The sequence below is a fragment of the Cladophialophora carrionii genome (assembly GCF_000365165.1).
Source record: "Cladophialophora carrionii CBS 160.54 unplaced genomic scaffold supercont1.6, whole genome shotgun sequence".
Taxonomy (NCBI): domain Eukaryota; kingdom Fungi; phylum Ascomycota; class Eurotiomycetes; order Chaetothyriales; family Herpotrichiellaceae; genus Cladophialophora; species Cladophialophora carrionii.
The window spans coordinates 1,695,903-1,711,856 of NW_008481831.1; the positions used below are offsets into that span (position 1 = coordinate 1,695,903).

The 15,954-nt window shown below is 54.3% G+C and overlaps 6 protein-coding genes across 6 annotated transcripts; 2 read left to right on the top strand and 4 right to left on the bottom strand.

Moving 5' to 3' along the window:
- Positions 1–190: 190 nt before the first annotated feature.
- G647_07576 (uncharacterized protein) lies at positions 191–1,135 on the top strand (the record flags this gene model as incomplete). Its single annotated transcript, XM_008731890.1, has 1 exon — positions 191–1,135. One exon carries the CDS (start codon positions 191–193, stop codon positions 1,133–1,135), a length of 945 nt encoding a protein of 314 aa, XP_008730112.1.
- A 1,514-nt stretch (positions 1,136–2,649) lies between these two features.
- G647_07577 (uncharacterized protein) lies at positions 2,650–3,992 on the bottom strand (the record flags this gene model as incomplete). The annotated part of the gene is made up of 2 exons (XM_008731891.1): positions 2,650–3,117; positions 3,174–3,992. The coding sequence occupies 2 exons, from the start codon at positions 3,990–3,992 to the stop codon at positions 2,650–2,652; spliced, it is 1,287 nt and encodes a 428-aa protein (XP_008730113.1).
- An 820-nt stretch (positions 3,993–4,812) lies between these two features.
- Positions 4,813–7,314, bottom strand: G647_07578 (uncharacterized protein; the record flags this gene model as incomplete). Its single annotated transcript, XM_008731892.1, has 1 exon — positions 4,813–7,314. The coding sequence occupies one exon, from the start codon at positions 7,312–7,314 to the stop codon at positions 4,813–4,815; it is 2,502 nt and encodes an 833-aa protein (XP_008730114.1).
- Positions 7,315–8,376: 1,062 nt separating this feature from the next.
- Positions 8,377–10,001, bottom strand: G647_07579 (uncharacterized protein; the record flags this gene model as incomplete). Its single annotated transcript, XM_008731893.1, has 3 exons — positions 8,377–8,718; positions 8,771–9,671; positions 9,727–10,001. 3 exons carry the CDS (start codon positions 9,999–10,001, stop codon positions 8,377–8,379), a joined length of 1,518 nt encoding a protein of 505 aa, XP_008730115.1.
- A 1,337-nt stretch (positions 10,002–11,338) lies between these two features.
- Positions 11,339–12,619, top strand: G647_07580 (uncharacterized protein; the record flags this gene model as incomplete). The annotated part of the gene is made up of 1 exon (XM_008731894.1): positions 11,339–12,619. One exon carries the CDS (start codon positions 11,339–11,341, stop codon positions 12,617–12,619), a length of 1,281 nt encoding a protein of 426 aa, XP_008730116.1.
- An 824-nt stretch (positions 12,620–13,443) lies between these two features.
- Positions 13,444–15,392, bottom strand: G647_07581 (uncharacterized protein; the record flags this gene model as incomplete). The annotated part of the gene is made up of 3 exons (XM_008731895.1): positions 13,444–14,224; positions 14,285–15,009; positions 15,063–15,392. 3 exons carry the CDS (start codon positions 15,390–15,392, stop codon positions 13,444–13,446), a joined length of 1,836 nt encoding a protein of 611 aa, XP_008730117.1.
- Positions 15,393–15,954: the final 562 nt, after the last annotated feature.

A 15,954-nucleotide genomic window follows, 5' to 3' on the forward strand; every position in this document is an offset into this window, starting at 1 on the left:
TCTAACCTGTGAACCTCATGCAAGCCATTGCGCAGTCCGGATTCGATTTCCTGCAGATGTCGTCATTCCAGCGTCATCTACGAGTCAACCCATTTACTGCTTCAGCCATCGATTCATCGTCGCGTCCTATGACGGTAAGAAGCAGTCAACGAGTTCTGCCCACATTCCCACTACGAGCGGCAACACCAGCATGGCGGCGAACAAACCAAGCATAACCATCGACCCTTCGAACAAACAGTCCCCCCTCCGAGATGAAAAGCAAGGAGCAAGTCTGAAGGACCGACTTCCCCCGCCCAAATCAAGCCAGACTCACCCGCAGCGGAGTCCATCAATCACAGATGATTCCAACGCCTCGCTCTTCTTTGTCGGCACAGCCACAACAATCCTCGAGTGGGAAGGTCTCCGCCTTATGACCGATCCCAACTTCCTCCACGCCGGCGATCACGTCCACCTGGGCCCGGGCGTCACCGCGACGCGGAGGACCAACCCGGCGGTAAACCTGGAAGACCTGCCGCCCGTCGACCTGGTGCTTCTCTCGCACTACCACGCCGACCACTTCGACCAGAAAGTCGAGGCCGAGCTACGCCGCGACCTGCCCATCATCACCACTCCCCACGCGCACGAGCATCTCGCGCACAAATCGGGTGGTGAAGCATTCACGTCTGTCCACGCCCTCGACGCCTGGGAGGACATGCTCGTCGATGTGGCCTCACCGTCATCACCACCCGAGGGCCGCCTTCCGCGCCTACACGTGACAGGAATGCCAGGAAAGCACATCGGCGACGGGCTTCTCGCGAAAGCGAACGACATTCTCGGCGCCGTGCCGCCGACAAATGGCTGGATGCTAGAACTGGGCTACGCGGCCGCCGCGGCCGGTGAAGACCCCGATGCCTTCCACTGTGGCTACCGCATCTATATCTCCGGGGACACGCTGTACGTGCACGAGCTCGAGAAGATCCCGGAACTGTACACGCACGCGGGTAAGCCGATTGATTTGATGCTGGTGCATTTGGGGGGCACGACAGTCCCAGGCCCGCACATGCCGCTGGTGATGGTGACGATGGATGCCGAGCAGGGATTGAAGCTTGTGCAGCTTGTCAGGCCGGAGGTTACGATTCCGATCCATTACGAGTGAGTGTCTCTGCGTTTGCCATTTTACTTGTGTTTCGCTTGTTTGGTTCTGTTCACTCTCATGGACGTGTGATGCCTGTGTATCTCCTCCCATTAGCCCAGAACGCGTTTCTGCCATTGAGAGATGACGACTGAGCACAGCGCATGTTCTTTGTCCTTGATATGGCATACCATGGCAACACCGTAGCGAGGTCCCATCCCGTCCGCAAGAGACAATCAGGCATATGGTAAAGTATTTGATATTTCGCAAGAGGCGAGCGGCGAACGGGTGAGTGAGTGAGTGAGTGAGCGAGTGAATTGCTGAACAGAAAGAAGCGAGCGGTCTGTTGTTCATGATCATGTTCAAGGTCGTGTCCTTTTCATGGTTGTTGTTCTCGTTCTCGTTCTCCTTCGCGCGTTCTTTCGACCTTGCACCGATGCGAACTATACGCCTATATACATACGGAGTACTCACCCTACTCACCCTACTCACCCTACGTACGCACTACGGCAAACCCCCGATTTCTGATCTAGACTTATCCCCGCAATCCCTTCCTCCCTGTTCTGTTCCGAGTACACCACTGGTACACCACTGCTCCTTCATTGCCATGTCGTTTCACTTCACTTCACTTCACCAGACAGAATACCTCACCCTAATCGTTCTCGTACTAACATACTCATCCCAACAGCGACTACGACGCCTTCCTCTCCCCGCTCTCCGACTTCCGCACGGCCATCACGAACGCCAACCTCACGGACAAAGTCGTCTACCTCGACAGGGGGGATGAATTCAAGTTCACGGTCCGCTGAGCTGGTCTGGCCTGGCCTGGCCTGACTTGACCTGGCATGCGGAATGACTAGATTTGCGCGGGAAGACGGGTAAGACTCGGACACAGTCAGAGCCAGTCGGAGCCAGTCACAAAAACGAAAGAAGGGAAAGGGGAAGGGGAAGGTGAAGGTGAAGGGGAAGGTGAAGGGAAAGGGGAAGGGGAAGGTGAAGGGGAAGGGGCAAGGAGATGACAATGGAGAGACGTGTACCTGCGCCCCGTAAAGTAATCAAGGCTACGTCCAGCATACGATATGGGATGCGGACTGAAACGGGCGGAGGCATCTTGGGAGTGTCATGGAACCGTCAATCGAGTGAAGAAGCGAAGTACTGTAGGGAGTACACTTGCTGATACGGAGTATGGAAGTAGCGACATGTCACTTCTCCGGCAGACATCAAGGCCTATTATATCCAGCCCGAGTGAGTTCCATCGGAGAATGTCGACACTGGTGGATGGGTTATGCTGCTGATGAAATGTTACTGGATTGTCAACCCCCTAGCAGGAGCAGGATGTGAGCTCAATAAATATCCGTGTCATGATGTTTCGCAGTCAATGTTGATACATTTCTATATTCGGCTATTTGATTGTATGCTACATTCGATGCAGCCAAACCCATCATTTTGCCGAGTTGATTTTCATTATCGCCATCATCTAGCCAGCCATTGTCGTCAGAATTCCTCCCAAAAAGAAAATGTCAGCCGGTTGCCCACATCTAGTAAGCATATTCCCTCTCCCTCTCCCTCTGACCGATACCGTCGCGGCTCCTCAACCTCGACCGTGGCGTCTGCACGTCCGCATATTCGTCATAATTGGGCAACTGTCGCCGAACGTCGCCGTAACTCTGCCTTCCTTCATTGAGCTGCCCGTACCCAGACAGTCGATCCCGACTTGACGAGTACTGATGGCTCGGGGTGTGAGATTGCTGGTGACCGTACTGCTGTGGCTGTGGCTGAGGCATAGCTGGATGCTGGTGGAAATGTGCTGGGACTTGTGGAGCATAGTCCATACTCATACTACTCGCATCGTAGACGGATTCTCTTCCGCTGGGTGCACCGTAAAAACTGGTGCGTCGGTCGTCGACGGCCGACGAAGGGTCTAGGAGAGATTCTTTGACGTCCCAATTGCCCTGTTTTGTGCCGACGCTGAATTCCAGGTCCTCCTTGGTGATCGAGTCCCAGTACTTGGATCCAGGTTAGTGCAAGAGGAAAGGGCAGCGTAGACGGCTTGGTCACTCACCTTATAGACCATCATGACACCCAACAGATTGCAGACGGTGGCGAAGAACAAGCCATCGAGGTAATGGCCGACTCCTTCGCAAATCCTCTTGCCAAACACGTACAAAATGACCTGGCCGACGATGAAGAAAAATGCACCAAAGGCGAGGTCGCCCAACGGCCATCTGTCCTGTAACGTGTTGACCACCAGAATGATCTGCATGACAAAGTATACTGCCAGACAGATGGCGTTGATGACATACAATACGATGAAAAGCCCCGTGGTGTTGGTGGGCGACAAACCCGCCCAGCCCTTGAACGTGAGCAGACTGACGGCAAAACTGATGACAAACATGATCAGGCTGCCGAGTCGTAACAGCCATATTGAGAGCGTGGTCCCATCCTCATACAACTGGAAGCCCACAAACCCGTTGATCAACAGACAGGTGCACAGCGCACTAGCCAGGCCATCCTGCACCGCGACGAACCAGGGATAGGCAGACGTGGTTGTCGCCTGAAGGACACCTGCGTCCAGCACCAAGCTGATGACGGTCAACAGAGTGTATATGTAGAAGAATGTCAAGATCTCTTTCCTGCCGACTGCAGTGAACTTGGAGCGGACGTGGAAAATCATGATGGCCGTCATAAACAGGGCGGCGATATGTGCGAAGTCAGAGGCGGCCTCGAAGATGATGGTGTTGCCCAACTCGATGGATCGGGCGCTGCATGCTGGCAACAGCACAGGGTTCTTCGTGGTCGTGAACTCGGCCGGAGGACCTAGGAGGAAACATAACGGGAGCGCGGACTGCTTGCAGATCGAGTCGAAGGAGCCGAAGCCCATGTTGGGCAACCTGCCCGGGACAGGACGAGTCGGACACGATGGCTATCGATTACGAGGCTGCTTTGTGCGACGTGTAGAACGATGGTCGGACGTATCTTCGTAATGTAATTGGGGAGGCGAGTGGGCGCAAGGGGTGATCGATAGGTACAAAACGTGACGCAGAAGTGTTGAAAGCGACTGGCGTGGTTGTAGGATTGCGATGAGGGACGGTGAACGATAGTGAAGACGTAATTAGGCAACGAGAGTCTAGAAATCAAACAAGAGACGACAACGAACGGTGGTGAGCATCGTCGCCGGCCAGGAAAAGACTGTTGAAACCAGTCTCACCAGGCCGACACTCCACCGTCGTGGGTGACAGGGAAACCGCGACAGAGGCTATGCCTATTGTGGCCTAGACCACATCGGCGGGTCCCGAAATAGCAACTTTAAACCCCATCCAACCAATTCCGCCGCGTCGTCACCAAGGCTGAGTTCATGATACCTACTGGGTAATTACTGTGTGTTGTGTACAAAAGCTATGGGCGTCCCTAACAGTTCCAGAACCTCTTTTCGCTGGACTGTTGGAGCTGGAGGGCTGTCCTCCTGCCTGGATGCGGTTTCTTGGGGGTATCAATCATTCCGCGTAACAGTGCATCAGCCCCGCGCAACATGTGTGCTCCCACCTGTCACTAGTCACCTTCCCACAGCCCTAAGCTACCCAACGCCGTTTGCTGTGCTTACAGAGGCCGCAATTACTGAGTCCATACAAAGCAACACCATGCACCCCGGATCAACGGCCGTTCTCAAATCCTGTCAAACCGCCACTGTCGCCCTTGCCCGGTCAACCGCCAGCATTTCGTGCCCGCAGATTCCGTGCTGCCCTTGACACAAGGCGGTGCGCTCGTCCTCGTGCGGTCTCAAGCTTGTCGGCAACAATCGCGTGGTCCAGTCTTGGCCGGAGTCGCCGCTGGTTTACTGATTGCACGGTATTCAGGATGCGTGAGCGAGCATCAGAATACTTGGTCGATAGAACATCGAGGAGCATTCGTCCATGCATGAAGCATTCTCTGTTTCGTTGCACCAACTGGTCGTGCAAATCTTGCATCTTCTGGTGAAACCTGTATCTAAGAATGGTCATGTTCAAGTCAACCAGTTTCGTGTATTGGGCGCCGTCTCGGCGTCTTCGTTCGTCCAGTCGATCCTTAGCAAGACGGAGCAGCGTCGAAAAGCGATCGGAGAACAAACCGTGGCCGATATCTTGCAGAGATGAGGAGATATTGGAGACCTTTGCTTGTACATGGCCTTGTAACATGCTCAACAGATCTTTCAGATGCTGTCCCTCAAAGCGGTACCGGTCACCGAAGGAAACCTTGATGATCTCGATCAGCTCAGGTCTGCTCATGGTTAAGTTGACTTCAATGTCACCGTAAGCATCGCGAGGCAGAAGTTGCACGCTGACCACTCCCTCGAAGAGCTCTTGTACTGCAGCCGGCAGCTTTTGCGTATCCCGCCACAGTTCGACAGTCAACTTGGACCGGGCTTTGTGACTCAGTGCGACCTCAGGAAGTTTGACCAGTAACTGCTTATCGCCTGCAATGCTCACTCGAAAACGTCTTGAATCATCGGCAAGTACCGGATTGACATGTGTCGAGCTCACACCAGGGATGTGCCGAAGTGCTTGGGTTTCTTGCCCAGGAATGCAGGAAGTACTGGGCGATCCTTGACAGGGTGGATGCATGGTCGTGGTTGGCACCGGCGGTTTCGTGCTGGCGCTTGATACCACTTCTCTGCTACTTCCTCCTGAATTGAGGCCCGATAGCACAGGCCACAACTGATATCCTAGAAATACGTACACACCAACAACCCAGAGAAGCATCAAGGCATTCTTCAATATCGACGGGTTGAGTCGTGGTATGACATCAACCATGGTCATCGGCTTCTCCACGGCGTTTTTGGGCAAAGAGTTCTGGCTTTCCACCTCGCGGCGGGCCGCTCTATCTGCAGACATGACCACATAGGCGATGTGCCGGTTGAGCTGGGCAGAATCTAGATTCAGGAATGCAGCCATATCGACAGGTAGTAGAGGAGAGCCCTTATGCTGGGGTTGCTTGTGCTGCGGCTTAATGCGTTCGTGAAGGGACCCAATAGTCACGACGCCATTATACTGACCGTGCCAGCCTCGGTCCATGCGGATGAGGATACAAGGTATGCGGTGTCGTTCAGCAAACGAAATCATTCTGAAGCTGTCGACATCCATAGTATCCTCGTCGCTAAGATGAACACAGATGATCGCAAGGTCTGGGAGTGCCCAATGTTGGTTGTCAACCACGAACCTGGAGCCACTTCTCTTCGAGATGAGCTTCGTTCCGGTCTGGCTGTTCGTAAGAATCAACTCCGTCTGTTGTCCAGGCTTTCTAGAGGCTGCGACAAGGTCGTAGCAATCAAAATCAATCTGTTTGTCGATGGCGACAAGGTCGGCAAAATCAGGTTCTGCCCCAGGCCCAAATTTATTCGGTACCAGGAGGAATCTCGTGACCGAGGTTGGATTGGTATAGCTAGGGGTTCCGAACCGTGTCACAAGCGCGTCTCCTACTTTTCTCTGAATCTCTGGCCTGAACTGCTCGATTTGGCGTCCGAGTAAGAGGACGTTGAAGTGGTTGTGCTTGTTCAGATCCAGACCATCCTCCAACACGGGCATCTCGATAACTCGAAAATACGTAGTCGACTTGGTCCCGTCCTCTCGGAATGAAGGGAGCGTCTGGATCTCGGCCTCGGTGAGTTCTTTGCTGGCGGTAAAGGTGGTTACGGTATGGGGTATGATATTCTGGACATCGTTCACCCTGCATTGTGACGACTGCAGGCTGTCGGAAGACCGAGCGTGGACGGGCGGCTCATGGCGGATGTAGGGCCCTAGTATATGACCCCTATCCAGCTCTTCTGTGAGGGTGTCGCCCAAATCTTCCTCATCTGTAGACTCGGCGTCGTCGGTGGTGACTTCATCTGTCACGCTGCGGACATCGTCTGAACTGTGTACATCGAGCAGTGACCCCACATCGGTGTGCTCGGACTGTAGGTCCTCTTCATTCGAGGACTCGTCTCCAACAAGAGAGGCCCAACTGCCATCGAGGGGCGGCTGATCTGCCTCGGGCGGGGGCATGACGGTTCTGGTGGGGGATGGATTCGACGACGAGGAATGCGCCAGCAGCGAGTCAAGGGAAAGATGCAGCGGTAACTCGGGATATTCGAGGTCGAAGGGGTGAAATTTGGTCGCCGCAGACGTGCTAGACTGTTCCAGTTCGTCTTTAACAGCGTGACCACAGCCTTGACCAGACATGTCAGTCATGTTGAGAGCAGTTGGAAGTCACAATCCGGGGCTCAGGCTGGCGTCGATACTTCCTTGGGGTGTTTGGGAACAGAGATGAAATTGAAAGGACCTACTGAGGTTATAGGAAGAGGGTCGCAGCTGCCTTTGGATGTGCGGAAGGTGCCAACAATGTTCCAGTGGATTCACTTCAGACGACGCTGGTTCAACAAATAGAACGTCGGGTCCGGAGCAGGGAGTGCTGCCTAAGACACGAATGGTCCCTGAACAGTTGACTGGGGGCGTGTTTCTCCCAGATAAAGAACACCACTGCTAGACAAACGCGACAAAGATCATAATTCAGAGGAAGTCACGAAGCACAGAGGGGACAGAGGCAGTGAAGGCAGAGATGTCGAGCAGTGCAAGGGCTACTGACACTGGCAGGTGAGGCAGGCAACACATCTGGACCCCGCAACGCGCTCAGACAGGCAGGCTCCGACAGCCATTGCCCCGCCTTCCTGCAGCTGTTGTTCGGGTGTGACAAGGCTGCAGTCCAGCCTCGTGGAACACCATTTTCCAGGATCAGCACACGGCATGTCTGTCTCGCCGTAGAGATATATTGTATTCACACAGGCCAACCTCTACACTCGATTCATGGTGAATATAGATGGCCTCTTTCCTTCCTCACACAGACCAATTATAGAACGGCCTTCAAGGCCCATCGGAGACCAGTGACTCTCGGCTCGGTCAGCACCGGCCCCAAATGCCCGCTCATCTGCTGGACTTCGGAGCCCCGAGTGGCGTCCAGCCTCTTCTAGCAAAAGGTCTTGTTACTCATGTCTGATGACCTGATGCTTCTGATGTGTTTTGGGTTGTTGCTTGGGCAGATGTCAAGTACTGGGGTCTTCAGTACAATATCAATCGGGGAACGTGCATCCAGCACCCAAATCTTTCCTGACCAATGACAGGACCGCTGGTCGTCTTCTCAAAGCCAGACCGATGCATCTGTATCTGCACCAAAGTACTCCAACGCCGGACTGCCATGCAATAGTCAAACACGCTATCCTACCATTGCTTTTTGCTCCTCATCCAGTCCCGTTCGTTTCACGGAGAGGCGTAGCCGCCAGCTACTTCGACCCATTCTGCGAAGCAGCTCCCTTCTTTCCCCTCGACGTCGCGGATGTCGGTGTCACATCGGCATCGGCATCCTACCCCGTTTTCTTTGGGCGTGTCTGGCGTGGCCCAATATTCGTCTTCCTCCTTTCTCTCTTTCTCGTCCTCGGTCGTCTTCTCCAGCCAGGGGATTCTGGGCAGTTGTCGTGTGGGCGCATTAGCCGGACAGTGTTGAATCGTGGTGTGTCGGTAGCCAATGTCACGGAAATAGTGGATATCGCGAGGTGCCAAAAGAGCACCCGCGGCCAGTGAATGGATTGGAGCATCTCCCCACTGAAACGAGTCAATACAACCAACACGGACACGAAAGCCGGAAGTCACTCACCCTTTCCATCCAGAACCCTCCACTCCTGTCCATCATATCGAAGAAGTCATTGTACTCTTTACTCCTGAACCAGTCTAGCCGAGCAATCTCGAAATTGCTCCAGAAATGGCACATGTTGTATTTTTCACCTTCCATAGCTTCGCCGTCAATGTCTTCGATGTTTTGGTGGCCGGGTTCGGTCTGTAGAATCTCGTTGGGCAGAGTCTTCAGCCGTTTGTCACTCGAGGTGGCCTGCTTTTCTGGCTGTGGCTCGATGAACATCTCCCAAAGTCCCTGAGACTTGATGTTGTTCTTGCGCTTGTAAGCCGACGCATAGCGGAAAATGTTGGGTACTGTCTCTTTCAACTCCTTGACGGCGATCGTGAAGCCGTAGGTCTTGTTTGCCCTAGCCATCTCAACGAACGGGTCGTAGGTGATGTCGCAGAAGTATTTGATCTCGGGCTCCAGTCGCCAATACCATTCGTACTTGTCGAGCAATTCGTGCTTGTAAAAAAAGCCAGAATAGAAGCGACACATGTGGTGATAGCTCTCCATGCCACCGTACATGATGGCGGCGTCTCCTTGCTTGCGTATTCCTTCCCGTGCGACCTCATGGTCGACCCAGTCTGGGTATCCCCACATTGAAGGGTCAATCTTGCCAAATTCAACAGTAGAGCTCGTATAGTTGGTGACAGTATCTTTGAAACCCTGCTCAAACTCGCCGTCGTTGAGGAAAACGTAGGGATAGTGGAACCACCGGTTGAAATGCCTCTCAATACTCTTGATCGACTGTATGACTCCGTCCAACTCTTTATTCCTGGCGAGAACAACGAAAGCGGCGTTGGCACGCGGCTGCTCGGCGGCCGCCAGGACATCCTGGCATCCCGTTGCGAAGACTCGGTCGTGTTTCTCGCTGATCTTCCTGCGGCGGGAGTTAGAAGTCACTCGGGCGGGGCAGAAGCAGATGAAGAGCATACCTTATCGACGGAGGCGTGCCAGCGGGCACCAGTATTCGCCCCGGTGAGTTGGGATGTTTTAGGACGAGGATGAGAATGGTGAAAACCACCACGCTGGGAAAAAGGAGGAGGAATCCCAGCGGAATGGATATCGACGAATTTCCTTTTAATCTGATGCGCCTGCGGAAGAAGGATAACCGCGAGGGCGTCTTGGGCTTCTCATTCTTCCACTCTTCTGCTGCGAGCGCCGAGGAAACAGAAGGCAGACGCTTGTATAGCCGCTGTACAAAACCCATCGTGACGAACTCCTACCCGCGACACAGGAGAGCAATTCGCGCTGCTTTCGAACTTTTCTGTCGACAACATGCAACCGGCATCGAATGTCGACTGCAGACACCAAGAGCAGTCGGTGGCTCTGGTAATAAATGGACGCTATTAATCGATACGGAGGCGACGAAGTTTTCGGGGGACGTCGCTGGACGTGTCGAGTTAGGAGTTAGGAAGCGGATAGGGATGAGCGCGCAGGGCTCGGCGAGGAAATCTGGGTGCGGGCGGATTCGCGTGCTAGAACTATTTGATGCGATACGAAAGCATCATATTGAGCTCACGGTGTTGCCTAGACAAGGTACAAGGACAGATATCGCTCCCTCGCGGTCGTTGGGGACATCGAAGAACTTCTAGATTGAAGGTGCAGGCGATGATCCACATCTGGTCGGCCGAGTTCTCACAGGTTCAGGGGACCAGAGACACCCACCGCCGCCAAGAGCAGCATACGTACAAACGGTCGATGAATCAATGGTTTTCGTGTTCCACGAGTACTTATTCGCTTCTTGCTATGGACTGCTCTCATGATCGAAGAGGCTCAAGGTCGCCAGAGCGCTGTCGGTAGCAACAGATTCACGGCCGGCATTCAGTCACCACTCAGCTGACATCCTTACTGCTCTCTGTGGCACCACCCTTCTTTTCAAATTTTGCCATGCGGATTGCATCGGTGGCCAGAGTGGCCACGGGGCGAGGACCAAATATACTCGCCAATGGCTGAGGGCAATCGGCGGAGAAATAGTTACCCAGGCACCCCTAAACCGAAGCTTTCGTGGTGGAGGGCACGAGGCAAGGGGAGGGTTGCGACTGCGCTCCGAGGCTCCCCAGCCTCATGTGGCGAAAACAAAGCCATTGTTGACGTTGACAGTCACTCAACCATCCCGCAATCAAATACGCCAGACAGCCGTCGACTCGTCCACCAACCATCCTCTCGCCAAATGTCCCAACCGTGACCTTCCTCGCCGCTTCATGCGCACGACCTGAGCCTTTGGCATAGTCCCCCGCGTCCGCCAACCGATTGAAGGCCGTGCGCCTCTACTTGAAACGCTCGTTTGATCTTGCCTGAGACCTTTCCCGCGTTCCTGCAGCTGCGCCCTCGTCCTCCTGCGATTCCGCCGATTGACCCTACAGCGCATGGAAATGATATAATAGCCACATCTGAGCGTCCAGGACGCCGGGGCTGGTCACTCGTTATTGCGAGCTTGGGTGGTCCTGATCTCAGCAGCTGCATACCATGGCCACGACTTCCCCCCTCCGTCCGTCGACTCCCGCCCGCCCGGTTCTTAATGCGCCTCAGCTATCCCCAAGCCGCATGCCGCCACCATTTACCTCGCAGTCGTCTTACAAGTCGGGCCATCGAGGTCTCGACATGTTCTCACCGGTCGATCAGAATGGGAGTTTTTGTTTTGATCGTGTGATCAAGAGTGGAAAGGTGCATCGACGGGTCAAGAACAAAGGAGCATGGAAACCCTCGTGGAAACAAGCATACCTGGTCCTCCGCCCAAACCTTCTCTCTGTCTACCAGAACCCAGATGAGACCGACCTGAAGGCTTCCATAACCTTGTCCGAAGTCACGGCTGTGGCCCGGGTACGGAAGGCCCATACCGACCATGTTTTCGGCGTCTTCTCCCCTTCCAAGAACTACCATTTTCAAGGAGCTTCCGAGGCAGACACGGAGGATTGGATTGCGCATATTCGCCTGGAATCAAGGATGGACGAGGATGACGGCTTGGATCTCAAGGCACGGCAGTTCTCAAGCAAGCATCCTGACCAGTCGAATACATACGAGTCTACCGACATATCAGCTGATGAGATGCACCGTGCCCCTGGCTCTCCAGAGGGTCATTCAGCCACGACGCAGAATAGAACACGCACTGGCTCATTACTCGCAGGCCGACAAAGAGCTCACTCTACTCTGCAAGAATACTCCGGCAACGAGCAATTCACAACATCCCATTCCGACTTCTCAGACACTCTTAGCAGTTCACTGCCGAAGCATTCTTCTACTTCACTCTCGAAACAGCCTGTCCTCACTCCCATCGCCTCATCCGGCCACCTGGCCGAGAAGCTCAACCCGACCGCAACCACAACATTTACTCAACCTCCACCACCAACCCATTCCGACTTGGCAGGCACCACAGACCCTGAACGCGTCGTTCGCCAGGGCCACCTCCAAATTCTCAAATCGCGCAAGACTGGCGTCAAGGGCTGGAAAAGTATCTGGGTGGTGCTCCGGCCCCGAAGTCTTTCCTTCTACAAGAATGGCGCCGAATATGCGGCTGTCAAGATCCTCCCTATGCACACCATCGTCAATGCCGCCGAGATTGATCCAATCAGTCGAAGCAAGAGCTTCTGTTTTCAGATCATCACGGATGACAAGACTTATCGATTTTGTGCGCCGGACGAGGAGGAGTTGGATCGATGGCTCGGCGCGATCAAGAGTGTGTTGGCAAGGAGGAACGAAGCGGAGAAGGCTGCCGTTGCCAAAGCCATGGAGAAGGAACTTCGGAAAGAGAAAGGGAAAGGAAAGGACAAGGGCATTGTCGAGGCAACAGCCAACTTGACCCTGAGGGCGACGCCCCAAGCCGTCTGAGCGATCGCAGGCCCCTGCAGTTTGGACAATGCGGGCCAAACCTCCTGATGACTTCACGACATTCATGCGCATGATTTTCCTTTGTGTTAATTTATACCCTATGAATCCTGTGTGCGCGACGGGTTTGGATGATTCCATACCTTTTATGGGTGCATTTGGCGAGTGCATGCCCCTTTGGATACAGATCGACTCAGATGCTTTGGACAACGGTGAAACGTGGCTCACTCTTTTTGGACGGTACATACGTTACACTGCTACAAGCCGGACGCCGCCGTCGCGCACGATGAAATCAATGGGAAGATCCATCACATACTGAGTACAAGTAAGGGTGGCGGGCACCACAGATAGGCCAGCCCATAGCGGGAGCAGAGCCAGAGAAGCGAAAATGCCATACCGGGATGTCCATATGTGTGCAGAGACATCTATCTCTTACTGTCTAGCCGTTTTGTCTGTCCATTGACTTGGCTTCTGAGAGTCCGTTACACTCCCTGTCCAGTGTACTGTACTGTAGGTACTCCGTACAGTGGTCATTGTCTAATATACGAGTCACGGCTCCGACGATACGATCCAACACGACGCGACGCTGGGTGTGCCAGTGTCCGAGCCGTCAAGTCCGTCTCTATCCCTACTCTCTACAAGGAGAGATATTGTCAACTCATGTTATACAGTACAATATGTCCGGACGGCATGCTCCTGTTCCATCTATTGCCCTACTACATGCATGGATGCATGCATGCAGACCTCCACCTTCACATCCGCTTCGGCTTCGGCTTCGGCTTCGGCTTTCCGCCTCCGCCTTTGCCTTTGCCTCCACTATTTACTACTCACCGACCAAACATGCGCCGAACGCGTGCCCAGAGGCCCTGGCGTCTCTCTTCGACCACGATATCCTCGTCGTGGAACGCGGCAGGATCTCTAGATGATGCCATCCCCTCGTCCAAGCGTTGGTACTCGACCTGCACGTCCTCGATTCCCTCCTGGGGGGCAGGCGGCGGAGGCGGCTCCGCCCACACGGGGGGTCTTTTCCCTCCTTGCAGCATCTCCTCCGTCACCCAGCCGTCGTCGACGCTACTGCCCATCACGTGCACGCTCTTACCCACTACCTTGGCGACCTTGACGCGTGGGCTGTCCGTGATGAGGTTCCCTGCTTCGTCCAGATGCGGCGCCCACGTCCAGGCCTTGGCCACGCCAAAGGGCGCAAGAGACCTGTGAATCACGTTTCTGGGCCACGACGAGGCGAACAGTCCGTCGTTCACGTCCGCCCAGTACATTTTGACAGAGCGCGGTTCGGTGGCCCAGTCGGGCTTGAGGGCTGAGAGGCTGGATTGGACGGTGTCGGTTTTCGTGGTGGTAGTCCCCGTGTTGTCTTGGTCTGATCCGGTTTCCGCTTCGCCTGCTGCGGCGATTTTGCTCATTTTGTGCTGTGTGTCGTAGCTGTCCAGCGCGTTCTCTCTGGCCAGCGACACGGAATCCCACAGCGAGCCCATCTCCGTGCTAGGCGTTTCGTTGTGCCGGAACCATTCCTTGATAGCCTCGTGTTCGGCGGACTTGGCCATCTGTATGCGCTCTTTGAAAGCATTGTTTTCGGCCTCCAGTATCGCACGCCTCTGTTGCCTCTGTACGGCAATGGGCTCCTTCCTGTTCACCTTCACTTTTGTGCCTGACGGTTCATATTGCTGGAGGTTGTCGATATCGATCGAGGGTTGGTTGTCGGGATCGTCGAGTTTGTCCCCCTTCTCACTAATGATGCTGCGATGTTCCATGCTGAGCTGGCGAATGGCATCGAAGGTAAGACGCAGGGACGCTCGGTCCCCATCAGCGAGACTCTCAACTGCTAAAGAAGCACGTCGCCGGATCTCGGCGGCTTTCTGTTCGATCTCCTTGCGGATTTTCCTTAGCCTGGCCACTGAGTTGCGAGACAATTCTGTGGCCTTGATGGCTCGATTCTTGGCCACTGTTGTTACACGCTCCCAGGGACTCGGGCCTGACAGTATCCAGTCCAGCACAAATGCCGCGTCGGCAACGCTGGTAGCTTTCTGATCCATCAACTTCTGTGCGCGCAGTTTCTTCGGCAGGATCTCGTTGAGTTGGGGGATCTTGCCCTGTAGCTCATCGCGGGCCGCCATTTCTTGTAACGTTGTAGGAGACCCTAACTTTGACTTGACAATGTCTATATCTTCTTGAGTGGCTCGAATCAGATTCTCGGGAGGGGACAACTGCCTCTGAGTTGAGAGCTCGCGCAGTTTCTGAAAAGCGAAGAGACCTTCCAGAGCTCCGGCAGGCGTGGGTGGGAAATGTATAGAGAAATAAGGCGTCCACATGTCATTGCGGACGGTGGCAGGCACAGTCTTCTTGCCATGATAGAGCAGTTGGGCGAGAACCTTGTTTTCCTGGCCATAACCTAGTCAGCAGAGTGTTATTCGTAGGGGACAGTTGCCCACACCTGCAACGTCCTTGTCAAGCTATAGACCACCTGGTTCGTTCGAATATGGCGATAGGCGTATATGTCCAAGCCATGCGTCTGATGTCGGAGGGCCTTTGTGACTTGGATGTCTTGGGTTGCCTTTTTATTCTTGACGGCTTTAGAATTTCCCGTCCGCCATTTGCCTTGCACCCATTTCGCGCTCGGGCTGTCCGAGGTTATGGGTGGCATTGCGGCATTATTAGGATGTGGATCTCCTTTCAGTAGTCGTGGAGGGCGTATTCGAGGCATGGCAGGAATAGACATGGGCGGCAATTGATGAGCCATGGCACTTGCTGCGGTAGCCGCCATTACGGACGACGCAGAATTGATGGACTTGACGGTGCCCGTGAGATGAATGCAACCTGTCAGGAATGCATTTCCATGGGCTCGATGTCAGAGCCTTCCGAAGTTGACACGCGGAAGACCTGACAAGCACGGCTTGTTCGAGTTCTTCAACACGAAGCTTCATGCGCGACGAGCAGATCATGGGGGAACAATTTCCTCTTGGCATGTTTGCAAGCCTCAGCCTTATACATCAGCCTTGCATTGGCCTGGTTTGCTATTCGGCAAGGCCAAGCCACTCTCGTACGAGCACGTGCCGCACCGGTCTCTGATCTTCACTTCTCGACGTTACGAGTACAGTAACGGACGGCCCTGACTGAACGAGATACTTGTATATGATGATATGCCCAGATTGACTGCTATAGATTCCAAAGGCCCTGGCCTTCTGTCACTGCCGACGGGGAAGTATATTTTCCCGGCCCATTCCATCAGTACCTCGTATCCCAATTTGAAGTTGCCCTGAATCCGACAGGTCTTCGTAACACCTTTCCGCTTGCAATTCCAAGAAGTTGCTTTGATCACTAAGCCC